Genomic DNA, 26,230 nt, shown 5'->3' with positions numbered 1-26,230 from the left:
ATTTCAAATATAGTATTGTTTTTCCTCTTGCATGATTTTGACCTGTGCCTACACTGTTGTAAAGTTTTAAGTACACTCAGTACAACAACCCGGATGGTAATTGGACATGTGTAATGACAATACAGTTGAATCCTAATCCTTTATTATGTCGGCCCATTCTTTGTAGCTATAACATCTTCAACTCTTCTGGGCAGGATTTCTGAAGGGTTTAAGAGTGTTCATGTTCATTTCTGATCATGCAAGCAATTGTGAGGTCAGACACTGATAATGGACAAGAAGGCAATCCACCCCAAAGGTGTTCAGGTCGAGGGTCAGGACTCTGTGTAGACCAGTCAAGTTTGTGCACTAGTGTGCAGTCATGTTGGAACAGGAAGGAGCCATCCCCACGCTGTTTCCACAAAGTTGGCAGCATGAAATTGTCCAAAACGTTTTGGTATGCTGAAACATTAATTCTTTCTTACCCACGATACAGTCAGAACAAAACCCAGACTCATTGATCAGATTGCCAGTTGGAGAAACATGATTCATCACTCCAGAGAACACATTTCCACTGCTCTAGAGTCCATTGGCAGTGTGCTTTACACCACTTTATCTGACATTTTGCATTGCACTTGGTGACATAAGGCTTGGATGCAGCTGCTTGGCCATGGAAACCCATTCCATGATGCTCTCTATGCGCTAATCGGAAGGTCGGGTAAATACTTTGAAGTTTGGTAAAAGTTTGTGATGGTGAGTTTGAAGTGTTACTAAAAACAAACAGCTGGACGAATAGTTTGCAACACATTAGTTTAACTGACAACAACATGGTAACATTCTTGGGCATAAAAAGGACAGGTGGACAGATTTCACCCTAGGTGTGTGAATGGCGTCTGTGACAGATTGGTATACCCCACTATCTCTTGAATCAAGATATCGCTGAAATAAACACAGTTTGCATTTTGTTAACTTTACATTTTATTATTAGCACAGAATTAATATTCTTTAGTTTTTTGTTTGAGAGAAAAATAAAATGTTATTTCTTATAACCGCTCAGTTAAATTAGCCAGATATTTAGGTTTTTAATGACAAAAATAATACATCGACTCTTTACATAGAAGCATCTTTGACAAACACAGGTACTTCTGAGAAGTGGTGGGTAAATGGTTAATTTAACAAGGCTTGCAAATGATAGTAACCAAAGTAGTTTTCCTGTGAAACACAACACTACAGCTACAGCATACAAACATACAAACAGCATATATACTGTTATGAGTTCAAATATTGGGGATAGAGACAAGAGAAAAAACCACAATAACAACACTGGTCCGGCCGGGTTGAGTCAAACGATGATTTTAATAGTCACACGCGTGGGAGATGGACACTGTATGCAGACAGCCTCAGATCTCAAAATGGTGGAGCATTAATCAAACTCTTATAGCCTCTGGTGCCCCCACCTTATCATAAAAGCCTAAACATTCACATGCTTTTCTCTCACACGGCGCCTAAGCTACGACCTTGGCTCCCCGTTTTATCTGCTCCTGCTGAGATGGGGCAGAAAACTCCAGCATGCTCTGTTCTCTTCTAATCAGACAAATTAGGCGATGACTCTCTGCAAACAGTATTTCTTATAACATCATAAAACAATATCATTCATCCACAATAAATCAGCAGTCTAATGTAATGCAAATCAGTTTAACTAATGCAATAGTTATCAGCTTCTTCTAATTCAGGAGAATAATGCAAACTAAAACTACATAATAATTCACAATCTTTAATTAGGGGTATAACATGGCATAAAATAATATTATAATCTAACAATACACATTGGGTTTGCTGGGTCATCCATCTGCTTCTCCAGGAATCTCACCTTGATGTGATGACGATTGAGACGCTGCGAATCGTTTTCTTTGGTGCTATCAGTTCAGTCAATGTCAATGAAAAGCTCTGTGGCCCAAAACACAAATATTAATTCAAAAATATATAAAAAGCAGAGTGGAATGGCTTCATTTTAAACTTCCCATTGACCTTTATACATCTACTTATATGTAAATATTGCAGCTTACAGTGACATGTGTCACACAGATAAAAAAAGATGCAGAATATAAAGTAAAACGTCAATTTATGCCTACGGGCTAGAAAACATTTTGGTAGATATACCTGACTTCTCTGTATATTCATCAGTACAGGGCTTTTCATTCATTCCTGGAGAAAAAGAAAAAAGAAAAACAATAAGATTTAATAAAAACCAGGTGAAGAAGTCTGACTGGACAACAAAACAGCAACTTACTTTGACAAATGTATGGTAATTTTTCATGGCAGTCGGCGTTGGACCACTTGATTTCTTCTGTCTTATTATCAAAGATGACTTTTCCACAGTGGTTGTCAAAGTCAGAGTTGGTGGACGAAGTTCTATTCAACTGTGATTTTACAACATTATACCCTGAAATCCACTTCCACTCAGGTCTGTAGCCAAAAATGGACCTTTGCAGTCCAATCCACACCCCCGTCTTTGAGTCTGTTTTATTTTGCAGTCTTTTCACATCATCCCTTACTTTCTTTTCGCAGATCTCAACCAGGGAGAAATGATCCCTCTGGCAGTCCTCCAAGGCATCAATCCAACTTTTACTTTTGTTGTGTAGACTGACTGGACACAAAAATCGAGAGTAGGTTTTAAAAATGTAATGCACACATATTGTACATAAACTCCATGTCATTATGTTAAATTAAATGCAGTCTTTAAGCAATTTTACTGTGTTGGGTAGAGCTTACTGTTAGCAGCAGGGTACTCAGCACATTGAAATTTAATCTTTACTTTCATGCCATTCTTTGATGTCATGTTAAAGCAGATATTTCCATTCCTTTTGTGGAGGAAAATATACAGGTGATTTATTGAAAGCATGTCTGGCACCAAATATACTGAATCTTTGTATTCAGTAATTGAGTACACATGAAACATACTGTTGTGTAAGATTAACAGCTGTTTTGTTGAAAGTGACATTTGGGTGGCATTCAGGCTGAGTGTAGTTTTCCTTACAAACTGTATCGTTTACAGAGACCTTTATAATTCCTGATACACAAAACCAACATATAAAGATTCATCAGAGAAAATAACACTGCATGTGTGCTTAAAGTATTTCTTAAAGAATGTACTGGTTTGCAGTGCTTACCATTTTCTACCGCTAGAGAGGAATTCAAACACTTTCGCTCTCTGTAATTGGTGCCAGGACATGTTCCTGAGCTGTACATCGAGTACATCGAGTCCAACGAGTCCAATTTTTGAGCCACAATTTTCAGTGTGAATTGGTTTCTGTTGCTCATACAACATTCAAGTTTCCAAGTTAAATTGCCAATTTCTAAATCTCCTGCATTTGGGCACACATAGGAAGAGAAAACAAAGTGCAGCTGGACTGTTGCTGTAACAGAATAAGACCAGATCAACAGTTTAAGTATCATTTAGTCATTTGTTTTTTTTGCATTACTGTTATCTAAAGAAATTTAGAATTTAAAGAAAGGTGACTGGACTTCTTAAAGATGTTTCAGCTGAAGAACTTCTCAGGTAAGAGGTGAAAGTCTACAAGAAACTTTAAAAAGTCCAGTTGCTTTTCTTTCCAAACTCCTTAGACCTGAGAACCTGCACAGACACATTACTGTTATAGTTCATCTTTAAAAAACGTACTGATATATATGTAGTATATTTATGTATATGCAAAAATGTAAATACAAAAAAAGTGCATTATTTTTACATTTCTAATTATTTAAATTTTAAAGGCAAATATGTTTTTGTGTTATTTTCTTCAAGACCATGCAAAAAATTTGAATTTCTTTACTCTTTTTGAATATAGACTGTAATGTTCAGTTCACGTTACTCTTCATGCTTTTTAAATGTTTGCACCACTTTAACTAAATGCTGTAAGCTCCATAACAACAGGAAATATTTGTTTATTTATTAATTTTAGAATCTAGGTACATCATATTCAGTGATGGGAATAACAGCGTTACAAGTAATGGCGTTACTAACGGCGTTACTTTTTTCAGTAACGAGTAATCTAACTAATTACTATTCCTATCGTTACAACGCCGTTACAGTTACTAACAAGAACATGCGGTCCGTTACTATTTTTCAACAAACAGACTGTTGAAGCTGTGTTCATCTTACCACATCTTATATCAGTTGCACGGAAGTAGCTGACTACATAAGTAATCTGGACGCTACAGCTTTAAGCAGCTGTGCGCGCTCCCGCGGACGGTAATCACGATCACTTTCTAGCACAACACCTGGAGCTAAGGAGGCAAAACAATCGCATGGGTGCTGCTGTTTGACTGAGGAAGAATAAAGTAGTCGTGGCAAGCCAATCACATGACCACTTCAAGACAAAGCAACAAGGTGATATATACCAGTTTTTAAATTGTGTCGAGTAAAACCAGAGTCACGATAAACAATATATACGTTTTTTCCTCAATAGTTTCGTCATGTTTACTGTCTAAGGACAGCGCAGCAAGCACTCTCTGCTTATGAACCCCCCCCCCCCCCCCCAAAAAAAACCCAAACAAAAAACAGGGGAAGTTTTAGGAGTGACGGTGAGAGTGAGAGAGAGAGCGAGTTTTGAGATTTGAGAGATTTGTGATGTTTAGCGTGTTTGGAGTGTGTAGTTAATGTGTTGTCTTGTGTAGTTAGTGTGTAGTGTTGTGGATAGTTTTGTGTTGTGTGTCAGAACAATGAGGCGACTGCTGTCTCCGGGTAGAAACATGAGTGATACACCTTCTGCTGTCAGACCTGCAGGTATCAGGCTGTGATGTTCTCCTTTATAGTGGACAGAAATTATTTTTTTGGAGTGGCACAAATAATATGTGTGGCATCTTATTTAATGCAGAACAGCTGATTGTTATATAGATAGTTTGAAATGGTTATTTTTAAAAAAAGGTAAAAGATAAATGGCTGCAAATAACTTTGTTGTTTGCAAAACTTGTGCATAGTATTTTAAAATTGACAATTTATATTTGCATTTAAAGTTATGGAATATGATTCATTAAACATGTTTGTGGTTATTACAGTAAAAAATATAACTTTTTCTACTCTGGTTTTATGTTTTTTGTCTGATTTTAGATCAATTGTGTTAATACAGTGTGTCAAAATGAAAACATAACTGTAAATTCAGACACGTGAGGTTGTGCTGAAAAGAATGATACCAAACAAGGCAAATAAACTGTTTTTAAAGGTGAAATGTGGAGGGAAAATCAAAAGTAGTTAAAAATGGCCAATTATACCCTGGACCCCAGAGGGTTAAACGTTTTTTTTTAAAGTAACGCAATAGTTACTTTTCCAGTAATTAATTACTTTTAGAATATTGTAACTCAGTTACTAACTCAGTTACTTTTTTGAAGAAGTAACTATTAACTATAATTAATTACTTTTTCAAAGTAACTTGCCCAACACTGATCATATTTAACATTTATAACAATGATCATTCACCAAAAAACATACCTAAAAGTAGTGAAAGAGGGCTCAGCAATTCCATGGCCTGTAAATACAAAAGTCAAAATAAAAACCCAACAACACCAAAAAAAACAGAAAAAGTTGAACACATGGGATTTTATGCAAAATAATATACCGTTAATATTGGTACATCAAAATCCAACATGACAATATGCACTTTGAATAGGGCAGTATAGTACTTTGGTAGTCAAATCGTGACAGATACCACTGACAAACAAAGGCTTGTCTGTGCAGTTCTCTTCTGATGAAATACACAAACTTCTGCCAATGAACTCACATGAACTTGACCTTTAACTCGAGACTATCAGAGAAGTTATTCTTACTAAAAAAAGGCTCATGAAGGCTATCCCTGTGGACCTTTTGCCAGTTTATATAATGTTTACACAGAAATATTAAAGTGTTTAATAATTAATAATAATAAACATTTAATCATTCTACGAGTTCTTTTTGTGTTAATTTTAGAAGGAAGTTCTTAGGATTTACACATTCTGGTAATTAGTAATCTAATTTCAACTTACCTTCTCAGTGAAAACTTGCTGTTGGTCTCTGAAATATAACAGAGCTTTAGACTGGGAAATGTAAACTTGTGTCTCTGTATGGAGATACTAAACTCATCCCTGTTTTGACTATACAAACACGCCCACCAACACACCATACAGGGCTAGGATCTTATTAACACTGGGGGCCTCGCCCAGCCTTTTTTTTTTTTTCTAATTTGTCCAGCTCTGGTCTCATAGCTTCTGCCTCTGTTGCACCTTCTAAATTGATAATCTGTCTTCTTCTTCTTCTTCAACTTCCCTGCTGTTATTTTTACTCTGAAATCTTAAGCTTGATTTACTTTGTAAGGACATAGTAACCCGATATTCTTTATTAGAAGTCCTGAGAGTTTCAGAGTAACAGACAATTGGCGTCACACAGTAACCATGGTTACGCACTGTCACGCGCACCTGTGCAAACAGTCTGAGAGAGACTGTGCTGTTGTTTAATAACAGACATCACTCTGAGCATTATGCATGATTTCATCTTTACATGTTGAACTTGTTGGCATTTTTCACTACCCACCAGCGTAAACTAAGAATACAAATATTTACAATGGTTTGTGTGTAACCTTTGAGGACTCGCAGTGTGTCGACTGAAGAAGGCATTCTGTCCACGCACAGACACAAAGCAATTTGAGCACACACTTAAAACTATTTTACAAATGCATACATCCAAACCTGAGCACACACTGTGCACACAAATGTCTAAAAGTACACGCAACTGCCTTCTCGCTCCCTTACAAAACCTTAAATGTGTGGACGAATCGTCTGATACGCACCGATCATGTTGCATGCCCACGTGGGGTTTTGAGGCAAATTTAACGCTGTCACTCAGGGGTGGGCAACTCCAGGGCTCGAGGGCCAGTGTCCTGCAGGTTTTAGATATCACCCTGGGTCAACACACCTGAATCAAACGATTAGTTCATCACCAGGCCTCTCGAGAATTTCAGGACATGTTGAGGAGGTAATTTAGCCATTTGAATCTGTTGTGTTGGATCAAGGACACATCTAAAATCTGCAGGACACCGGCCCTCGAGGCCTAGAGTTGCCCACCCTGGCACATATCATCTGCAAATGTAAGCTGCGATCATGTCACAGTGTAAAACTGGGACATCTGGGCCTCCAATGCCTAACTATTAGTTAGCTTATACTCACTCCAGAGTCTGATTCACAGCCACGCTGAGCACTGGCTGACTTTTCCTAGCATCTAGCAGCAGATTATTTAAACTGTATACTAACGTTTATAGGCTACTGTATAGTTTCTCTAATTGGTAAATCACATTTTCTAGTTGATTTAGAAAAAGACACGTCCACGTCCCCAAAACAAGACAAAACATTTGTGTGCACAGAAAGGTTTTTCAAAGAAAAAGAATATCTGATTCGTAAAACTAAACAAATTGCCTTGTATTTGTGTGTGGATTGAGGCACGCACTTGTGAGCCCTCAAAGGTTACACACAAATGATTGTACATATTTGTAAATCTTAGTTTATGCTTGTGGATCATATCGTAGGTTTTGCAACCCTTTTGAGGCAACTTTCCCTCCATAAGTCTATGCTGCAACAGTAACAGGAGACGGCTCCTCTGTTGAAGTGCTTTAGTTATAATAAGAGGCATTCAAACAAGTAGACATCTTAAATGTTTTTGTACATTCAAAGAGTAAGTAGAGTAATGTTTATTTATATACCACTTTAAGATACGAACGAGTCACAAATTGCTTTACAGAGGTAATAAAAATGTGGTCAAAATGGACACACCCGAATTACGTAAAGCAACACAAATCACAAAAAATTACTCAAATGCCTTTCTAAATACATTAATTCACAGCTATTTTTTAAAGGATGCCACAGTGTTGATGGGCCAAAGACAGAGGGGTAAGTTGTTCTGCAGTTTTAGTTTCAAAAGGTTTCGATCTCTGGACCTCAGGATTTGGTTTGAAGAATAGGTGTCGAGTAGACCAGAGACATATAAGTGGCATCCTCTCCTCCGAAGGCCATAAAAGAAAGAATGAAGATTTTGAACTGATATGTAAATCTAACAGTAAAGCCAGTGCAGACACTTTAATAATGGAGTGATATGAGAGAATTTATGAGTGGGATAAAAGCCTTACAGCAGCATTTTTGGCAGATTGGAGATGATTAATAGATGATTTAGACAGACAATACCATAGAGCACTGTAGTAATCTAAGTGGGAGGAGATGAAAGGATGAACAAGCATCACCATTTTTGAAAAAAGTAAAATAAAAATACACATGGCAAAAATAAACCGTACAATAACATTAGGGTGTTAGACTGACCATCTCACAGACATTCTGAGTTAATGTGTAAATTCACATTGTTGCACTTTAAAGTCTCTTAACTATTAATCCACTACATCAACTGCTTTGCAGCACAGCTGCTGAAGTCACATGTTACAGGCCTGAATGCATTTTCCTTTTAACGAATCCTTCTTTTATGAGGTTTGACCCTATTCAAACAACATCTGGGACTCGAGAGCAAAAGATTGAAAATACTCTGAATATATATTTTAGGTGTAACTGAAACCACTGATGAAGCATGTTTTTTTCATGATGACATATTATATTTGTTTCACAGGATCCAAAGACTCGAACCTATTTTTCATCTATTTATAACTAATGTGTTTCCAGTCATTGTTCTATACTTAGTCTTTATTTCCAGGAAAGCTTTCATTACAATTACTTGACATGTTTTTTTGTTTTTCGCAAAGAAAAGGAAACACATCTGCTTCCACCTCATGCAAATCTAAACCCGGAAAATAATCGCACGCACTAACACATTCTCCAACCACACACACCCATCTTTTGCTCCATTGCGGTTTATTTCACACCTCAAACATTTAGTAAACAATTAAGCAAATACAAGTAATCTGCAATAAATTACATTTAGTAAGAAAATAAACTACTAACTCTTTTACGCTACGTCCACACCTACACGGGTATTTCTGAAAACGCAGCTGTTTCGTCCACATGTAAACGGCGTTTCAAATCACCGAAAACTGAGATTTTTTAAAACTCCGGTTTTGCGTTTATGTGTGGACGAGGAATACAGAGTTCGTCACGCAACGTCAAAGGTATGTGCCTTTTTTCACGTCAGGCTGTGCGCCACGTTATCGTTTACATGAGATGAATTGCAGAATAGCAGGTAGAGACAAAATACTGTTAATCTGACAATCTGCAGGTTTTACACGCTTACATATACACATGCAGCTACTGTTCCTCTATTTACAAAGGCAGAGGCGTCACGGTGTGATTACTTTACATGTAGTTGTTTTTTTCCGGTGTAATAATATTCAACATTGCTGTCAATACATTTTTCAATCCCTCTGCAAAATAGGTTTAAAAACATAAACAACTGTGGGATGCTGTTTGTCCGTGATTTGAACCGGGGGAACAAATTGTGGCCTGATGTCATTTGTATCCCGCTGTATCTTTACTGTATAAAGAGCTAAAATCTCCAAAATGTCAGGAGTAGTTAGTAATTACAACAAGTGTTTGTGAACTAAAAATCAAGAATGCGGGATACTGTTTGTCCGTGATTTGGAGAGGCCAGCGCTGCTCCCGACGAAGGGAAAACCAATTCTGCAGGGGAGACCTACCTCGGCACTTGTGCAGGTGAAGCCAAAGGGAAGATTTGCTTCATCATATTTTCTAGTCTTTGGCTTAGAATGAAGTTGGTTTGGAAACATATTCAGCGATGCTTCATCTCCTGATTTGCGTTTGTGGAGGCGCCCCATGCTAGCAGTGTCCAAGCATTGTTTTTTTTTTTGTTTTGTTTTTTCCTTTTCATACTGCGCCTCCCTTGCAATGGCTCTGTGCCCTCCTTAGGGGGCGGGCCCCACACTTTGGGAAGGTCTGGTGTAGAGTATGGTGAGGAGGCTCTGAAGAAAGTTGAGCAAATGGAGGCTGATCTTGGAGGAACAGAGATCCTGGAGCCCCTCAAACATATTTACAGCCAACCCTGCATTACACACACACACACACACACACACACACACACACACACACACACACACACACACTTTAATGATGTCATTCTTTAGTCCTTCCTTTTTTTCTCATTCATTACTCCAACTTGTAAGTTGACCATGAATCAAGCCCTGTATCAGTCTCATATAATCTGCTAATTATACATGAGTTGATCTGTTGAGTGGCTCCTACTGTTCCTCTCACTCTTGCTTTTTTTAACTTGTTAAAACACTTTACTGACAGCATACATACATGAAAAAGTGTGTGTAAACTCTCCTCTCCAGCTGTTTGTCTTTACTGATGCAGAGGTGGGGAACACCAAAGAAGTGATCGATCTGGTGAAGAAGAACTCATGTCCTCTGTGTACTCAGCAAAAGCTGTTGTATTGCAGGTGTTTCTCTTTTGGGATTGGGGAAGGGGCCAGCTCTGCTCTCATCAATGGGATGGTCAAGGAAGGAGGAGGTCACGCTCAGTTCATCACAGGGACTGACAGGATGCAACCAAAAGTAAGACATAAACACAATTACAGGTCAAGTTAAACATTACAGCAGCAGCAGATACATATTTGAGATCAGACCTGCAGTGAGTGAAATGTCTGTTCCAGCTGTTTGTGTATATTTGGAGAGTTTTTCATTATTTTTCAGGTGATGCAGTCGCTGCGATTTGCTCTGCAGCCAGCTGTGGTCGACATCTCAGTCACATGGGATTTACCAAAGGAAGTGTCTGTCACTGTCCTCTCTCCACCAATCACAACACTTTTCCAGGGTCAGAGGTCACTGATTTATGCCCAGCTCACTGGACAGGTAGGAGCAGCAGCCTCTCATGTTGTTGTTTAGGTATTTGATGACAGTAATTAACGTGACTTCTAACACTGTAATTCTGTGTCAGAGCTCAGAGGCAGCAGAGGGCTGTGTGACGCTGACGTACAGCCTGGCAGGTCATCCCTCTGAGAACCAGCTGCACTTCAGTCTCAGACCTGCAGAGGACGCTGGGTAAAGCAGTTTAACACAAACAACACTTCTGTTTTGAATTGTGAGTTTCCACGTGTTGAATTTAAAACAGTATTTTCAGAAACGTAACTGTACTTACTGGAAAACAGTTAATAATACCCAAACCTAATGCTGTGTGTCTAGTTTTAAACATGTTTCACTTTTTCCTAATCATTATTTCTTGGATTAGGGATATCATAACATCTAATAGTATATCATTACTGATCACAAACATATTAGACATGACAGAGTAATCTCAGTCTGCCGTTTGTGTGAAATCAAGGAGACATTGTTTGAATTCAAGTCCAAACACTATTGTGCAATAATCTGACACTTTTACTCTAAAATACACTAAGAACAGACAGATTGACACACACAGGAACATCACCAACAATAACTAATTTGTGTCCTCAGAGCCTGCTTTTGTAAAGAATGACAGACTTGTCTGCACATTGCACACTGTCATAGTGTTTGTTTAGAGAAGAAAACAAAGTCTGTCTGACTTTTAGAGGCAAATCCATCAGCAGCAGAAAGAAATCGAGATCCTGTCAGGACTCCTTCAGCCTGATAACTGGGGTTAAGTAAAGACAGCATGTCTGTCTGGACTAAAGGTCACCATCCTCTGTCAGTATGTGCGATAGAAACAAAGTATAGCACGATAAATCTTGAAAATATAGTCACTGGCAATACTGCATAATTTTATTTTTTTTTAAAAAGCATTTTTAGAGTTTAGTAGGAAGAAACACAGATGTTTTACAGTGAGTTAAATGCACTGTTGTCTATGTTTACCAGATTCTCGTTAAAAATCTTTAGATTTCTATTTGGTTTCTTAACAATGTCTCCATGAAGCCCTGTAACACAAATCAATTAGTTAAAGTACAGTCATGTCTTAAAGACATCAAGGCCTGGATGACCTCGAATTTCCTGCTTCTAATTTCAGGCGAAAGCGAGTTTTTGTGCTCGACCCTAAAAATGTTAGAAACACAGAGTCCAGATACTTGACTCCCTCTGCATCCTTGTCTTTCCCCTCACCCCCAACCAGCAGATAGTTGCCCTCCCTGAACCTGGTTCTGCTGGAGGTTTCTTCTCTTTTAAACAGAGTCGTTCCCTCCCAATGTTGCCAAGTGCGTGCTCATAGGGAACATCTGGTTGTTGTGTTTTTCTTCTCTAATATTATAGGGTCTTTAGCTTAATATGCAAAGTGACTTAAAGCAACTACAGTTGTGAAGTAGTGGAATATAAATAAAATTCAAATTGGCTAATTGCAAATGATAAATGATCATTTATACAGTCTATCAAAGTGATTATGGGGGATTTCTGCTAAGCTGCAGCCTCTCTTCACTATAACTCCTGTTAAAACTATTTTAGGATCATGTTCTTTTACCAAAACAAATACCACAACATTGAAGTCTAGGGAGCCAGCTTCAGTGTTAACTTAAGCACAGCTCAGTAATTTCTTAAGCTGATGGGTAGTTTTTGTTTTTACTACCCAAGTTACTAGCTGCTTGTTAAACAGTAACTTCAAACTGTCAGTAAAACCAAGTCCAGCTTAGTTAACTCATGGATCATTCCATTTGTAATCAACACGGGTCTTCTGCTCAACCATCCATCATTTTCATAAAAAATGTTAAGATACAAAGTGTGGGCACATATGATGAGTGCTGTGAAATTTTAGGTTCAAATAATAAATACTACTCAAAATAAGTTCCTTTGAAAAATGCTCTGTCAACCCACTTTCAGGCATGTTATTTTTTCACGCACTGAAATCTGATGCCATCTCAAAAACCAAGAAAACTCCCTGAAGTTTTCAGACATCAAAATGAATGAGGCTCTATAATTTTGGAAAAATTATGCTCTTTCATTTTATTTTCAACCTGGACTAAGCAAAGTTGTACTACTAAAACAAAAATATCAGTAGATTTTTCTGTCCAACAAGAATATGTGCATATTTTTCATTTGCGAGACTTGAGGGACTCCATTTCAAATCATCAGAGCTGCGGTTGCAGGGTGGTTGGTGCCTGTTGTGGTGGTAACCACTGAACCATACCGCCTAAAGATTATGGCCACCCGTTTGGCGACTCAGGAGGGGAAAGAGGTGATCTACCTGCACTGTGCATAGTGAGGGTGGAGTGCTGCTGACTTCGAATGAGAACACTGTCGGGTGGTGGAAGGAATGCTTCAAGGACCTCCTTAATCCCACTGGCATGTCTTCCATGGAGGAAGCAACAAGGAGGTGGAAAAGTCAAAGCCTGAAAAGATGCACTGCTGTCAATTTAAATATTAACACAAAATGATGATGTGAGATAAAAACAGATTTGATTCTATAATTTGAACAAAAACACATGATATAATTAAAAACACACCATAAAACAAATAAAATGAAGTCAAACTAAACGTAGGCCTGCCTCACAGCCTGAGAATAAACATCTGCATATCAGAAGCTAAAACACTGGTGGTAATCACACTCCTAACCTCCCACTGAGCTGCACCAGCGTCTGATATTATCCAGAAACCACACGGCAGCAGAAATTATTTTCCTCATCAGTTGTTGTAAAAACATGTCAGCACATTATTTTAGAGCATTTATGATATCACAGTTTGGGATTTCATCAGGAAGAGCATCCAGTGTAATAATCAGCTAAATCAAGTCGAGTGTGTGGATGCTGGAAATGTTCTGCTGGGCTGCAGCGTGAAGAAAGAAGCTCTGGGACTCTGAGGGTTTTCTTAAAGTAGCTTCATCTTCAGAGTGAACAGAAGCAGGTCTGCTTACTCCACACTGCCTTTGATACAGAGCTGTTTTATATCATCAACCCCTTTTACATGTTTATTTGTCATGAATTATGTACCTAATATTGGTTTTACCATTGTGGAAAAAAAGTATGTCAAAATTGTCTGAATACTCCTAACACAGTAGAAGATTGGACCACTGCTGTGGCAGCTCATTCACAAAGTGTTTTAATTCCTTTTCTCTGCCACTAGATGGCGATTATGTTCATGTTTTTACTGATTTCACACAGAAACACCAAAACCAATCTAGAATCTCATCAATTCGAGAAAGACCACAACCAATACAGCCTTCGTTCGAACAAAATCATACAATTGATTGTCCCAAAAATCAGAACAGAATTGGGGAAAAAGGTTTTAAATACGCTGCCCCTGCTTCCTGGAATAATCTGCAGAAGGAGCTCAAATTATTAGAATTGGTTACCTTGGGAGAGTTTAAGTCTGTCTTAAAGGAACGAGAGAACAGCTCTTTTACTCAGTGTGATTGTTTTTAATGTGTTATTGTATATTTTACACATGTTGGTATGGGATATTGTATTTGTTTTAAATGTTATGTGGTATGTGACTTTTGTTGCCATGATGCCAGGTCTCTCTTGGAAATGAGATTTTTAATCTCAATGAGATTTTTTTTTACCTGGATAAATAAAGGATTAATAAAAAAAAGAGTGTCTTTCTCTCCATCTTCAAGCTGGCCAAATGTCATGACTTTATATCAGTAAATAGTTTTAACTAATTAAGAAAATGTTATGTGGAGTTTCCCTTATTTTTTCCAAAAGTTAGATCATAAAGAGGTTTATAATTACTTAACACTCACTAACTCTCGCTGACATAAAATCTTATATCACTTTAAAGGTTTGTTTTAAAAAAAGAGAGGCAAAAATGATGTTTTCCTCATTATACTGATATTTGTCATTATACCATCCATAGATCATAAAAGTCAAGAGCATATTTACAAAAACAAACATATTCCTTTTCTGTCACTTTTTATGGTTTTAAACTAAAATAGCTGTAAAATAGTTTTGGTTGTCCAGTGATGTTTCTTCTGTCTCCTCTCCTCGTCCAATCCATAAAGTAGAGTCCAACTGCTCCCTGGACCCTCTGCAGTACCTCAACACTGATCAAACCCAGGCCACGGTAAGTAGAGTGCTGATGTGTCTGCTGCGTGTGGTTGTTACTTGTTACTGATGAATAAATATGAATGTGTTTGTGGTGTGCAGGTCAAGCTGGCTGCAGGACACAAGTTTGACAGAGATGTTGAACTGCTGATTTATTACAAAGACGCCCACCAGCCCACTGCTGTGGTGGAGGCAGGACAGGCCTCTGCTGAGCCGGGTGAGTGAAAAATAAGTGAAGTCATTAGTTTGCAAATAAAAATTCAAGATCCCAGTTCTTCAACCTGGAATTTAATTGTATTGGAATATATTAGAAACTGTAAACTTGACATTTTTCTGTCCTTTTCATGTCTCTGATGTGTTCAATGGCTTCATGTGGAGAGTTTGTGTTGGTAGTGAATCAATCTGAAAATATGAGTAATACTCGCACCAGCAGTGCCAGAGTATTCATAAAGTGGTGTTAGAGTTACAAAATATTTCCTCAAATCGTTCCTCTCACACAGTGGCCTCACCATCTTTCCCTCTTCCCTTCAGGACAGTCCTCTGCTCCTGTTGAAGAGTTTACCAATGGGCTGCTATTCAAACATTTTACAGTTTGGGGTCTCGTTGTGAACACATCTTCCCGTGAGTTGTATTCATGTGATCTCAGTGACTTAAAGTGATATCACTGTAAAACACCATGTTGCCTTTGGATGATTCTGCAAAACTCCAGGTTATGTTTGATTTACTTGCTAAAACAGATTACTGAAAGCATACTTGTATACCTGCCAAAGAGTTGAGCTTTTGCTTGTGTAGGTGAAAAAACTCTCCTCTCTTGCTGTTTGTCTTTACTGATGGAGAGGTGGGGAGCACCAAAGAAGTGATTGAGAATTCAGGTTCTCTGCGTACCAAACCTGTGTGTCTTAAAAACAGCTGTTGTATTGCAGGTGTTTCTCTTTTGGGATTGGGGAAGGGGCCAGCTCTGCTCTCATCAATGGGATGGCCAAGGAGGAGGTCACGCTCAGTTCATCACAGGGACTGACAGGATGCAACCAAAAGTAAGACAATGAGTCATAACAATTATCATGAAAAGGCAAGATGATATTAGTATTTGAACAGAAGACATAAATTCCAAAAACATAAATGTATATTTTTTCAGGGTTTTTCATTATTTTTCAGGTGATGCAGTCGCTGCAGTTTGCTCTGTAGCTGACTGTGGTCGACATCTCAGTCATATTGGATTTACCAAAGGAAGTGTCTGTCACTGTCCTCTCTCCACTAATCACAACACTTTTCCAGGGTCAGAGGTCACTGATTTATGCCCAGCTCACCAGGACAGGTAGGAGCAGCCTCTCATGTTGTTGGCAAACTAGATCAATCTGCTGGAACATCTGATTTTAGGACAATCACTTGCTTTTCCAAAGGACACTGACAACCAGACGTTAGATGCCACAGCCCTGGCCCACGGTATCCCCCCCCCCCCCCCCCCCCCCCCATGCATGCGGTGGGCCTTCTGTAGAAAGAGAGCAGCTTAATGAAGGTGACAAGGTGAAAATAGGGTGATTGATGTGCCGGTGCTGTGAGGGCATGTATAACACCACCTACCCAAGTGTTGAATATAAGGAGGCTTTGAAGAATCTACAATAATTGTGTGTTGTTTGTACATGAATCACAATGTGTTACTTCAGAGGAGTGATGTTTTCAGTTTTTTTTTTCTGCGCTGCAGAAAATTGTAAAACTACTGTGAACTTGGTGGATCTGTCCAGATCTTTGACTGGAAACTATTTCTATGAATGAGTGGTTCAAAAATGTGTAAGTGAAAAGCTGCCATATTTCAGGTCCCAAAGTCAAACGAACACTGAGGGATCACTGAGAGCTAAAAACGGTCTAACTTCTTTCATCTTTAATAAAATGATCAGCGTTGCTGTTTTACCGGGTTTAACAATTAAGTTTAACATCCAGGCATCCAAGAAAACAGAGTTTATTCAATTTAACTGAGTTAGAGTTTTGCAGTAAGTTAGCTCGCTAGTTTCCACCTAAACATGATCATCATAAGCAGTGTTACCAATTCATACACTGGTTTATCATCTAGACTTTTTGTCTCATGCAGCACCATGATCAGGTCCAGTTTTTATTTCATCTTTGATTTTTCAGCTGCTGTGCCTGAGCAGCCTCCCAGAGACCCTTTGTTGCAGTTAGTCTTCCTCCAGAAGCCATCTGGCTGCTTGATCCAGCTCTGGCTGCTGCACCGGGAAAGAGCAGTGAGGAGGTGGATTGATAAATGAAATTCATAACAAAAATTCATAATGGACTTTTTCCATTTAGGAATAATAAAAATCAGCTTTCTTTTTAATTGCTATTAACTGACAGTCAGATAACCAGCTTTTAAAAACATATTCATAAACACTTTGCAATCAACAAAATTTACACAGAGGTTATAGATGAAATAAAAAGTATCACGTGTTTTCGTGTTTATAACTCTGTTATTGTACATATTCTGTGTTATACATCATAATCATTCCAGTCTCTCTCTCTTTTTTTTTACTGTTTTAATCTTTATAAAACTCTTATTTATTTATTTATTTATTTATTTATTTTTATGATTTCTGCTGCCCTATTGGTCTGGTCTCTCTTGAAAATCTGAAAACGTGATATTCATAATAAAAGGATTTAAAAGTTTACTGCCAAAAATTATTAAACTTCATAACAGAAATGTGCTAACTGGCTTGAAATAGATTGAAACTGTTATGAGATTGCTTCAGGGAGCAGACATGACACCGTCTTTTAGGTTTCGCCATCACTTTGTATTATGCGCACAACACCACCCTCCTCTGGCTTCCACGTGAACTGCACCTTAAACATCAACTGTTTACAAATGTCATGACACAAACAAACGTTTCAATACCGTAAATCACTTTTTGGACTGCGATCACTTTTTGGCACAACATCGGCCCTGATAACATTTAAAGCGCATTGAAAAACTATTCTTTAATGCTAAAAATCCATTATCAATTGTAATTATTTATTTATTAATTTAAATTTCAGATATCGATCTTCATTTTTGTAAACTGGTGAATTAATGATTTTTTTAAAGAATTAAAACGACAAAGTTTGGCAACATATTTTTTATAAAGGATGAATAAAACAGTAAAATAAAATGAGAAATATATATATTTTTGAAAAAGCTATGATAATTAGACGAACTTTATTTTAAATAAATAAAATTGATTTTCGGTGGCACTGGGAGTCATGGTGATGATGACGTGTTTGAGTGCAGGTATAAAAGCAGGAGGCAAAATTGGAATTCGGGTTTCACGTTTGAGCGCAAACAGGAGCTTTTTCCCACTAGTGCTGTGAAAACTCGGATTTTTCAAACTACAGCCAACGTTTGAAAATCTTCAAGAAGGATTTGCAAAATGACTTCTACAAACTTCAGTCGCGAGATGCACCTGTTCTCCCTTTTCATTGACGAGGTGTTAGATCAACGCTATGGTGAGTACAGCAGGCTAATATGTCAGAGTGCTAGCAAACAAATACAACTTAGATTTTTGTCTTTTATTGTTTGGAAGTAGGACTTCATGAGTGTTAACGTTTAGGATGAGATGTTTCATACTTGAGTAACATCAATTTTAACATGTGCCAGTACACTATAAAGATGGCGCCATGTTTTTTTTTAAATCGCTGGAAAAAAAAACAATTGAATGCACGCGCCCTGGAAACGACGTAAGGCATTGGAGGACGCTGACGTCAGCGCGCGGCCGTTTTTGCATGTAGAGGGTTTGAGTTGACATGTTTGGGCTGCTGGCGCTGAGTTATACGTGAAAGTTTCATAAATTGTGAATTTTATAAAGCTGGAGAATGGAGTTTTAAAAGTTCACAGAGTCGCTGGATGAGTTTGAGATTGAAACAGTGTGTGCCTGCAATAAGGAGGTGGGAGGTTTCTCACCTAAATGTAGCTGCTTTATTCTCAAAATATCGATGCTCAACTAATATGAAGATATTACTCCTTAATGTGAATGCGTATTAAAACCTCAGTGAAAGTCCATGCAGCCTTACACTGCATGAAAACTTTTACCAAAAAAGGTGAAGGCTTTCATAAACAATGAGTTCTGCTGGGAGCTTCTTACTGTTTGTGTGTGGAAGAGCTTATGATGATGTAAAGCCATGTCTGGACAATTTAAATTCAGGCTTTAGTTTGTGTGATCACATGATTAACGTACACGCATGCTTTGCTTTCTCGTAGCTGAGCTGGTGAGTCCAATCACTGCTCCTCAGATGGTCGTCATTAACTTGAGGAACCGTGAACTGAGCAGCAGCCAACTGGACTCCATGTCCCACCTGGTCCTCACTCTTTACCATAACCTGGTGACGGGGTCCAAGGACTTTCCTTACATACCTTTTAAAGGATTGTTCCACCGGGACCAGGTGACGACACCATTTGTCCATGTGAGGCAGAGCCAGAGAGAGAACACCACTCCTTCTCCTCCTACGGACTCACCAGCTGGCATGATGCTGCCGCCTGCGGGCTCCAGCTCTCATCCACGCTTCCTGACTCCAGTTCTTCCAGAGAAAGCGGATCTTGCTGTGCTGAAGGCAGATCGGAGGAACCGTGTCGGCACCTTGACTGTCGACGGCCTCCTCGTCACCAGAGTCATCTCCACTGTTTACCGAACAGAGGACACTGAGATGACGAACCGCTGGAGAATAACAGACTACAGCGCGGACGGCAGAGTTCTCACTTCGGTGCTCTGCCGTTTTCTAAATATGTCGGCAAAGCGTGCTAAGAGGAAGGCTCCGGAGGAAGAGAGCAGCATCCGGAGCCCGAGTCCAGCAAGGAAGCGCTTGAGATTATAATATACAGTGAAGCATGTCGAACGTCAGCAAGCCTGAACAAAGTGGTAAGTAGTAAATAGTGCTTAAGGTTGTTTCTAAAATAATGTCCTAAAATATTTGAAAATCGTCGAGGTTTTAACTTTTATTCTTTCTTTTCTGCCTCTTGTTTCTAAAAGTCAGGAAAAAGAGTCACGCTGCGAAGAAACTCCACACAGAAGATTTTCCCTCAGTAAAATGGTAAATATATTCATCTTGTTATGACGTTTGCTCACAATAACCAGGAGTGTTCCTGTGTTTCTGAAGTGATTCACTCTCATTTGGTGTTATTTGATCCAAAGACAACTGAGGGTCTTCAGAGCAGCGTGAACGGCCGTCACCTGAGAGCAAGACAGTCCTGGCGCCTTTGTGGTTCCCTCCAGGTACTCCAGCTTCATCCCACAGTCCAGAGAGATGCAGTTAGGTTGAATGTGAGTGTGAATAGTTGTCTGTTTCTCTGTGTTAGACTGACCTGTCCAGGTTGTACTCCTGCCTCTGGCCCCATAACAGCTGGGATGGCTCCAATCTTGAATTGGATAAGCTGAAGAAATGGATGGAAGGATGATCCAAAGAGAAACATCAAAGGCCCTCTCACAAAAAAAAGATAAGAACTCATTTTACACATTTAAAGTACAAAGTACACATATATTTACCATTTTACTGAGGGAACATCTTCTGTGTGGAGTTTCTTCTCATCTTGGCTCTTTTTCCTGACATTTAGAAACAAGAGGCAGAAAAGAAAGAATAAAAGTTAAAACCTCAACGATTTTTTAATGTTTGGGATATTTTAGAAACAACCGTAAACACTATTTACTACTTACCACTTTGTTCATTCTTGCTGACGTTCACTCTCCTCATCTTCTCTCTAAAGGAAGATGCAAACGCTCTCATTGTGAAAGATAAGTATACATCCATCTAACCTGCGACTCTGTCACAACTCTGATCAGCAATTCTTTCAGGTTTGTCTGTTTTGATGATGCTATTAATTGTTATTATCCTTTATCCAGGTAACTTTCAGAGAGGAGCGGAGGGAGGAGCGAAGCCAGCGTGCTCTGTAAACTCTCATTAAAAAAAAGATAAGTACATATTGATTTTATATAATTATGACAGCTCCTCCTCAGTGAACACTTCCTCTAGTTGCTGAAATCATTTACTAATTTTTTTCTTCCCATTTGTCTTTTGTTTTTCAGAGAAAACAGAGAGGAGACAAGGTGACATTAAGACCTAAGACAGGACGGATTGAACCCTTTCTCGTAAAAAGATAAGTATTCACTCTGCTTTTAATCAGAATATTGATAAATATCTAAAATTCTGCTCACCTGGTTGATAAAGTTACTAAAACGATTCCCTCTTTACTGTCATTTGTCCTTTAGAGAGAAGATGAGGAGAGTGAACGTCAGCAAGAATGAACAAAGTGGTAAGTAGTAAATAGTGTTTACGGTTGTTTCTAAAATATCCCAAACATTAAAAAATCGTTGAGGTTTTAACTTTTATTCTTTCTTTTCTGCCTCTTGTTTCTAAATGTCAGGAAAAAGAGCCAAGATGAGAAGAAACTCCACACAGAAGATGTTCCCTCAGTAAAATGGTAAATATATTCATCTTGTTATGACGTTTGCTCACAATAACCAGGAGTGTTCCCGTTGTTCTGAAGTGATTTACTCTCATTTGGTGTTATTTGGTGTTTGTCTTTGAAAGGAGAAGAGCAGCAACGACACTGGGAGACAAACAACAGGATGATCCAAAGACAACTGAGGGTCTTCAGAGCAGCATGAACGGCCGTCACCTGAGAGCAAGACAGTCCTGGCGCCTTTGTGGTTCCCTCCAGGTACTCCAGCTTCATCCCACAGTCCAGAGAGATGCAGTTAGGTTGAATGTGAGTGTGAATAGTTGTCTGTTTCTCTGTGTTAGACTGACCTGTCCAGGTTGTACTCCTGCCTCTGGCCCCATAACAGCTGGGATGGCTCCAATCTTGAATTGGATAAGCTGAAGAAATGGATGGAAGGATGATCCAAAGAGAAACATCAAAGGCCCTCTCACCAGCTTTCATTTATTAAATTTGTCTTTACTGAACGATTTCTGGTGTGTATTTGAATTGATACTCAGACAACAGCTCCTCTTTCTGTTTGTGCTGGAAGATTCAGGCAAACACATATTACATATATAGATTGTTATGATATGACTCAGTTTCACATTTAGTGCTATATGAGAATGATAAGGTCCAGTTTAATAGTATTGCTAGTGTCTAATGAAATGAACACGTGATTTTCTTTTTTTTCTTTTCTTGCCTGTCCCGTTTGGCTCTTTTGCCATCAGAATTATTGTCTAAAGGCAAAGAAAGATGCCCAACGGATTTACTTTACCAAATTGACCATCCCAGCCTTGCCGTAATGGTCCATTTGATTCACCTTTTATTGTTTATTTTATTTTCACTTGCTGAATACGGGACAGACTTGACTGGGGGAAAGAAGGGGAGAAAGAAAGAGAAACAGCTGAGAAGAGGGACAGGGGAGAAGGGCAAAAAACAAAACCCAACAGAATGGGCAGAAAAAGAAAAGAAAATGCATCTATCGATCACCTGGATCACCTGTTGAGAAAGACAAAAGAAAACAAGCAGAAGAGAACAAGAGTAATAGAATAAACAACATCACAATGATATATGGGAATATGACAGTAAATACTAAATATTAAACATTATTGTGCAGCACGTAAGATCAACAGAACACAGTGTGCTTTGAGGTAGGAGCCAAAAAGGGTGTAGTTTGTGGGTGTGATCACCCGTGTGTACACCTGTGAGCATGGACGCGCTTGTTTTTTTAAAAAGTTCCTTGATGTAATGATCTGCTAGAGCAGGGCTGCCCAATCCCAGTCCTCGAGAGCTACTATCCTGCAGCTTTTAGATGCATCCCTACTCCAACACAGCTGAATCAAATGAATGGCTTGTTATCAGGCCTTTGCCAAACACGATGGCATGCTGAAGAGGTAATCAAACCATTTGATTCAGCTGTGTTGGAGTAGGGATGCATCTAAAAGCTGCAGGATAGTAGCTCTCGAGGACTGGGATTGGGCAGCCCTGTGCTAGAGGGTGTGGGGGGGGGGGGGCCACAGCCCCGTCCTCCAGGGCATGAAGCAGGTATGGAGGAGATCAAAACTCCAGACAGCCAGAGGCCCCCAGAACACAAGAGACCAAGGAAGACCAACAGAGGGGCAGCTGCGCCACTGTACCAGAAAGAGCTGAGGAGAGTCCCAGATGAGGGCTCACTCAGCAGCCGCGGAGCAGGAGCCAGGGGGAGTTGCAGTGACGCGCCCGTGAGCTCCGCTGGCAGCCAGCTGTGCCTGAGTGACCGAGCTCCAGGCCGAGACCTCCGAAGTGGCCCGAGCGAGCCCCAGGATCCAGGCCCCGATAAGCGGCCGCCAAGGAGTGAGCCGGTGTGTACCTGGACGCCCATCCCCAGACACAAAGAACCACCAACGCACCGATGTCTGAGGGAGTGCGCCATTAGCAGGGGAAGTGGTGGTGGGGGGAGATAGGCCTCCAAACCTTGGAGGGCCTGAGATGTCCCCAGAGAGGTGGCGTCTGATACCCAACCTGACATATAGACACAGACATACAGGCACACACAGACACAAACATCCATTCCCACCCTCATGCTCTCATATACACTTACTCCACACTCAACCAACGTGGAGACAGACATAAAGAGACGCTGTACACACGATCACACTCCCCAAGCGTACTCTACAAACCGGGTCTAGGTACCCTTGCCCCTGGAGGGGGGAACTGCACCCAGACCCAGGTGGTGTTACCCTTTTCCCTGCGGTGGGGAGAGGCAGACCGCCCCGACTCCGCAGCAGCAGGGAGGCCCCACACTCCAGACCGCAGTCGGACGGCCAACTCCTCCTCCTAGCCCCCCCGCTCCAGCGGGCCGCAGAGAACGGGGGTGAGAGAAGACTCCAAACCTCCCTCCACCCGCTCATTGTAGTGTTGATGCATGTGTGTTCTAAGGTGCATTTAAAACCCAGGAGGGCATGGAGCTACCTGCCAGAGAGCAGCAGGTAAGCGCATAGTCCCTCCTGCTAGCCCTCAATGTCTACGCTTACGGCCACACCACCCTGAACACGCCCGATCTCGTCTGATCTCGGAACACGTGATTTTCAGATCCAGCAAAGTGAATATTTTTCACTGTGGATAAATTGCATGGAAACGTTTAATGAGTCATCAGCTATTTCACTACAAAGATGATGTGATTAATGTGTTTGATGTGGAGCTCTTATGTAATGATTACATTTTTAAGATGTAATTTTCAAGTGAAAAACAATATTTATCTGTTGCATAGTTTACAGTGCGGTGTTTTATGCACTGAGTTATCATGTAGAGTTCTGTTTGTCATCTAGCACCATAATCGGGTTTTGTTTTTATTGCATCTTAGATTTTCCAGCTGCTGTGCCTGAGCAGCCACCCAGAGACCCTTTGCTGCAGTTAGTCTCCCTGCAGGAGGCGTCTGGCTGCTGGCTGCTTGATCCAGCTCTGGCTGCTGCACTGGGACAGACCAACGAGGAGGTGGAAAAGTCAAAGCCTGAAAAGGTGCACTGCTGTCAATTTAAATATTAACACAAAATGATGATGTGAGATAAAACAGATTTGATTCTATAATTTGAACAAAAACACATGATATAATTAAAAACACACCATAAAACATATAAAATGAAGTCAAACTAAACGTAGGCCTGCCTCACAGCCTGAGAATAAACATCTGCATATCAGAAGCAAAAACACTGGTGGTAATCACACTCCTAACCTCCCACTGAGCTGCACCAGCGTCTGATATTATCCAGAAACCACACGGCAGCAGAAATTATTTTCCTCATCAGTTGTTGTAAAAACATGTCAGCACATTATTTTAGAGCATTTATGACATCACAGTTTGGGATTTCATCAGGAAGAGCATCCAGTGTAATAATCTGCCAAATCAAATATGCAGAGCTGCCCACCTTGGTGACCCCGTGTGACAAAGAAGTACACAAACATATGTAATATTACTGGTTGTAGAAAGTAAAATGTGTGTTCTGTCTGGTTTATTTGATTGATTTTGATTTGGGGAATTAGACCAGCAGTGAAGTGTGGGCCACCATTCTGGCTCTGATCTGGCTTCATGGTTTCAAGATGGATGCAAAGGACGAGTGGGAGCTTCTGGCTATGAAGGCTGCCTCGTGGCTCTGTGCTCACAATGGTACTAGCAATGATTGTAACAGATAAAATAACAGCTTTAAAAAACTGTTTCATTCTACAGCTTTTCTCCCACAATCATTATTTTAATATCTGTTTTGTGTTTTTATCACCGTGTGTGTCAGAGTGTGTGGATGCTGGAAATGTCCTGCTGGGTTGCAGCGTGAAGAAAGAAGCTCTGGGACTCTGAGGGTTTTCTTAAAGTAGCTTCATCTTCAGAGTGAACAGAAGCAGGTCTGCTTACTCCACACTGCCTTTGATACAGAGCTGTTTTATATCATCAACCCCTTTTACATGTTTATTTGTCATGAATTATGTACCTAATATTGGTTTTACCATTGTGGAAAAAAAGTATGTCAAAATTGTCTGAATACTCCTAACACAGTAGAAGATTGGACCACTGCTGTGGCAGCTCATTCACAAAGTGTTTTAATTCCTTTTCTCTGCCACTAGATGGCGATTATGTTCATGTTTTTACTGATTTCACACAGAAACACCAAAACCAATCTAGAATCTCATCAATTCGAGAAAGACCACAACCAATACAGCCTTCGTTCGAACAAAATCATACAATTGATTGTCCCAAAAATCAGAACAGAATTGGGGAAAAAGGTTTTAAATACGCTGCCCCTGCTTCCTGGAATAATCTGCAGAAGGAACTCAAATTATTAGAATTGGTTACCTTGGGAGAGTTTAAGTCTGTCTTAAAGGAACGAGAGAACAGCTCTTTTACTCAGTGTGATTGTTTTTAATGTGTTATTGTATATTTTACACATGTTGGTATGGGATATTGTATTTGTTTTAAATGTTATGTGGTATGTGACTTTTGTTGCCATGATGCCAGGTCTCTCTTGGAAATGAGATTTTTAATCTCAATGAGATTTTTTTTTACCTGGATAAATAAAGGATTAATAAAAAAAGAGTGTCCGTCTTTCTCTCCATCTTCAAGCTGGCCAAATGTCATGACTTTATATCAGTAAATGGTTTTAACTAATTAAGAAAATGTTATGTGGAGTTTCCCTTATTTTTTCCAAAAAGTTAGATCATAAAGAGGTTTATAATTACTTAACACTCACTAACTCTCGCTGACATAAAATCTTATATCACTTTAAAGGTTTGTTTTAAAAAAAGAGAGGCAAAAATGATGTTTTCCTCATTATACTGATATTTGTCATTATACCATCCATAGATCATAAAAGTCAAGAGCATATTTACAAAAACAAACATATTCCTTTTCTGTCACTTTTTATGGTTTTAAACTAAAATAGCTGTAAAAT

At 39.5% G+C, this 26,230-nt stretch overlaps 3 protein-coding genes, 1 long non-coding RNA gene and 1 pseudogene across 4 annotated transcripts; 4 read left to right on the top strand and 1 right to left on the bottom strand.

The window, feature by feature from the left end:
• Nucleotides 1-969: 969 nt before the first annotated feature.
• Nucleotides 970-19,598, bottom strand: LOC147314212 (uncharacterized). The gene is made up of 11 exons (XM_086260970.1): nt 19,359-19,598; nt 10,249-10,482; nt 9,627-9,988; nt 5,992-6,019; nt 5,462-5,498; nt 3,147-3,392; nt 2,938-3,046; nt 2,749-2,837; nt 2,267-2,623; nt 2,137-2,181; nt 970-1,923 (listed from the first exon to the last, which is right to left on the bottom strand). Exons 3-11 carry the CDS (start codon nt 9,671-9,673, stop codon nt 1,901-1,903), a joined length of 981 nt encoding a protein of 326 aa, XP_086117096.1. The 5' UTR covers nt 9,674-9,988; nt 10,249-10,482; nt 19,359-19,598; the 3' UTR covers nt 970-1,900.
• LOC147314214 (von Willebrand factor A domain-containing protein 5A-like) lies at nt 8,857-11,007 on the top strand. Its single transcript, XM_086260977.1, has 4 exons — nt 8,857-9,101; nt 10,388-10,502; nt 10,641-10,799; nt 10,885-11,007. Exons 2-4 carry the CDS (start codon nt 10,440-10,442, stop codon nt 10,990-10,992), a joined length of 330 nt encoding a protein of 109 aa, XP_086117103.1. The 5' UTR covers nt 8,857-9,101; nt 10,388-10,439; the 3' UTR covers nt 10,993-11,007.
• On the top strand, nt 13,045-16,340 carry LOC147314213 (von Willebrand factor A domain-containing protein 5A-like; annotated as a pseudogene).
• On the top strand, nt 18,143-19,929 carry LOC147314211 (uncharacterized). Its single transcript, XM_086260972.1, has 3 exons — nt 18,143-18,352; nt 19,104-19,758; nt 19,870-19,929. The coding sequence occupies exons 1-2, from the start codon at nt 18,277-18,279 to the stop codon at nt 19,712-19,714; spliced, it is 687 nt and encodes a 228-aa protein (XP_086117098.1). The 5' UTR covers nt 18,143-18,276; the 3' UTR covers nt 19,715-19,758; nt 19,870-19,929.
• Nucleotides 19,930-20,024: 95 nt separating this feature from the next.
• Nucleotides 20,025-25,805, top strand: LOC147314210 (uncharacterized). The gene is made up of 8 exons (XR_015124610.1): nt 20,025-20,112; nt 20,196-21,146; nt 21,258-21,314; nt 21,425-21,554; nt 21,638-21,808; nt 24,157-24,311; nt 24,834-24,957; nt 25,079-25,805. It is a non-coding gene; the product is annotated as an uncharacterized LOC147314210 (long non-coding RNA).
• Nucleotides 25,806-26,230: the final 425 nt, after the last annotated feature.

This window comes from Aulonocara sp. 'chitande type north' Nkhata Bay, linkage group LG14 (genome assembly GCF_057382095.1).
Source record: "Aulonocara sp. 'chitande type north' Nkhata Bay isolate Kocher_YH1m ecotype deep benthic linkage group LG14, A_spYH_male_GT1.1, whole genome shotgun sequence".
NCBI lineage: Eukaryota > Metazoa > Chordata > Actinopteri > Cichliformes > Cichlidae > Aulonocara > Aulonocara sp. 'chitande type north' Nkhata Bay.
This window is presented reverse-complemented; position numbering and strand designations above follow the sequence as displayed.

Bases quoted from the DNA above. Each gene is read 5' to 3' on its own strand.
- LOC147314214 (XM_086260977.1), top strand. From the start codon at position 10,440: ATGGTCAAGGAAGGAGGAGGTCACGCTCAGTTCATCACAGGGACTGAC. The intron at 10,503-10,640 runs GTAAGACATAAA...ATTATTTTTCAG, and splicing joins CTGACAGGATGCAACCAAAA to GTGATGCAGTCGCTGCGATT. The intron at 10,800-10,884 runs GTAGGAGCAGCA...ATTCTGTGTCAG, and splicing joins ATGCCCAGCTCACTGGACAG to AGCTCAGAGGCAGCAGAGGG.
- LOC147314211 (XM_086260972.1), top strand. From the start codon at position 18,277: ATGACTTCTACAAACTTCAGTCGCGAGATGCACCTGTTCTCCCTTTTC. The intron at 18,353-19,103 runs GTGAGTACAGCA...GCTTTCTCGTAG, and splicing joins GGTGTTAGATCAACGCTATG to CTGAGCTGGTGAGTCCAATC.
- LOC147314212 (XM_086260970.1), bottom strand. From the start codon at position 9,673: ATGATGAAGCAAATCTTCCCTTTGGCTTCACCTGCACAAGTGCCGAG. The intron at 2,624-2,748 runs GTAAGCTCTACC...TTTTGTGTCCAG, and splicing joins TGAGTACCCTGCTGCTAACA to TCAGTCTACACAACAAAAGT. The intron at 2,182-2,266 runs GTAAGTTGCTGT...CTTTTTCTCCAG, and splicing joins ATTACCATACATTTGTCAAA to GAATGAATGAAAAGCCCTGT.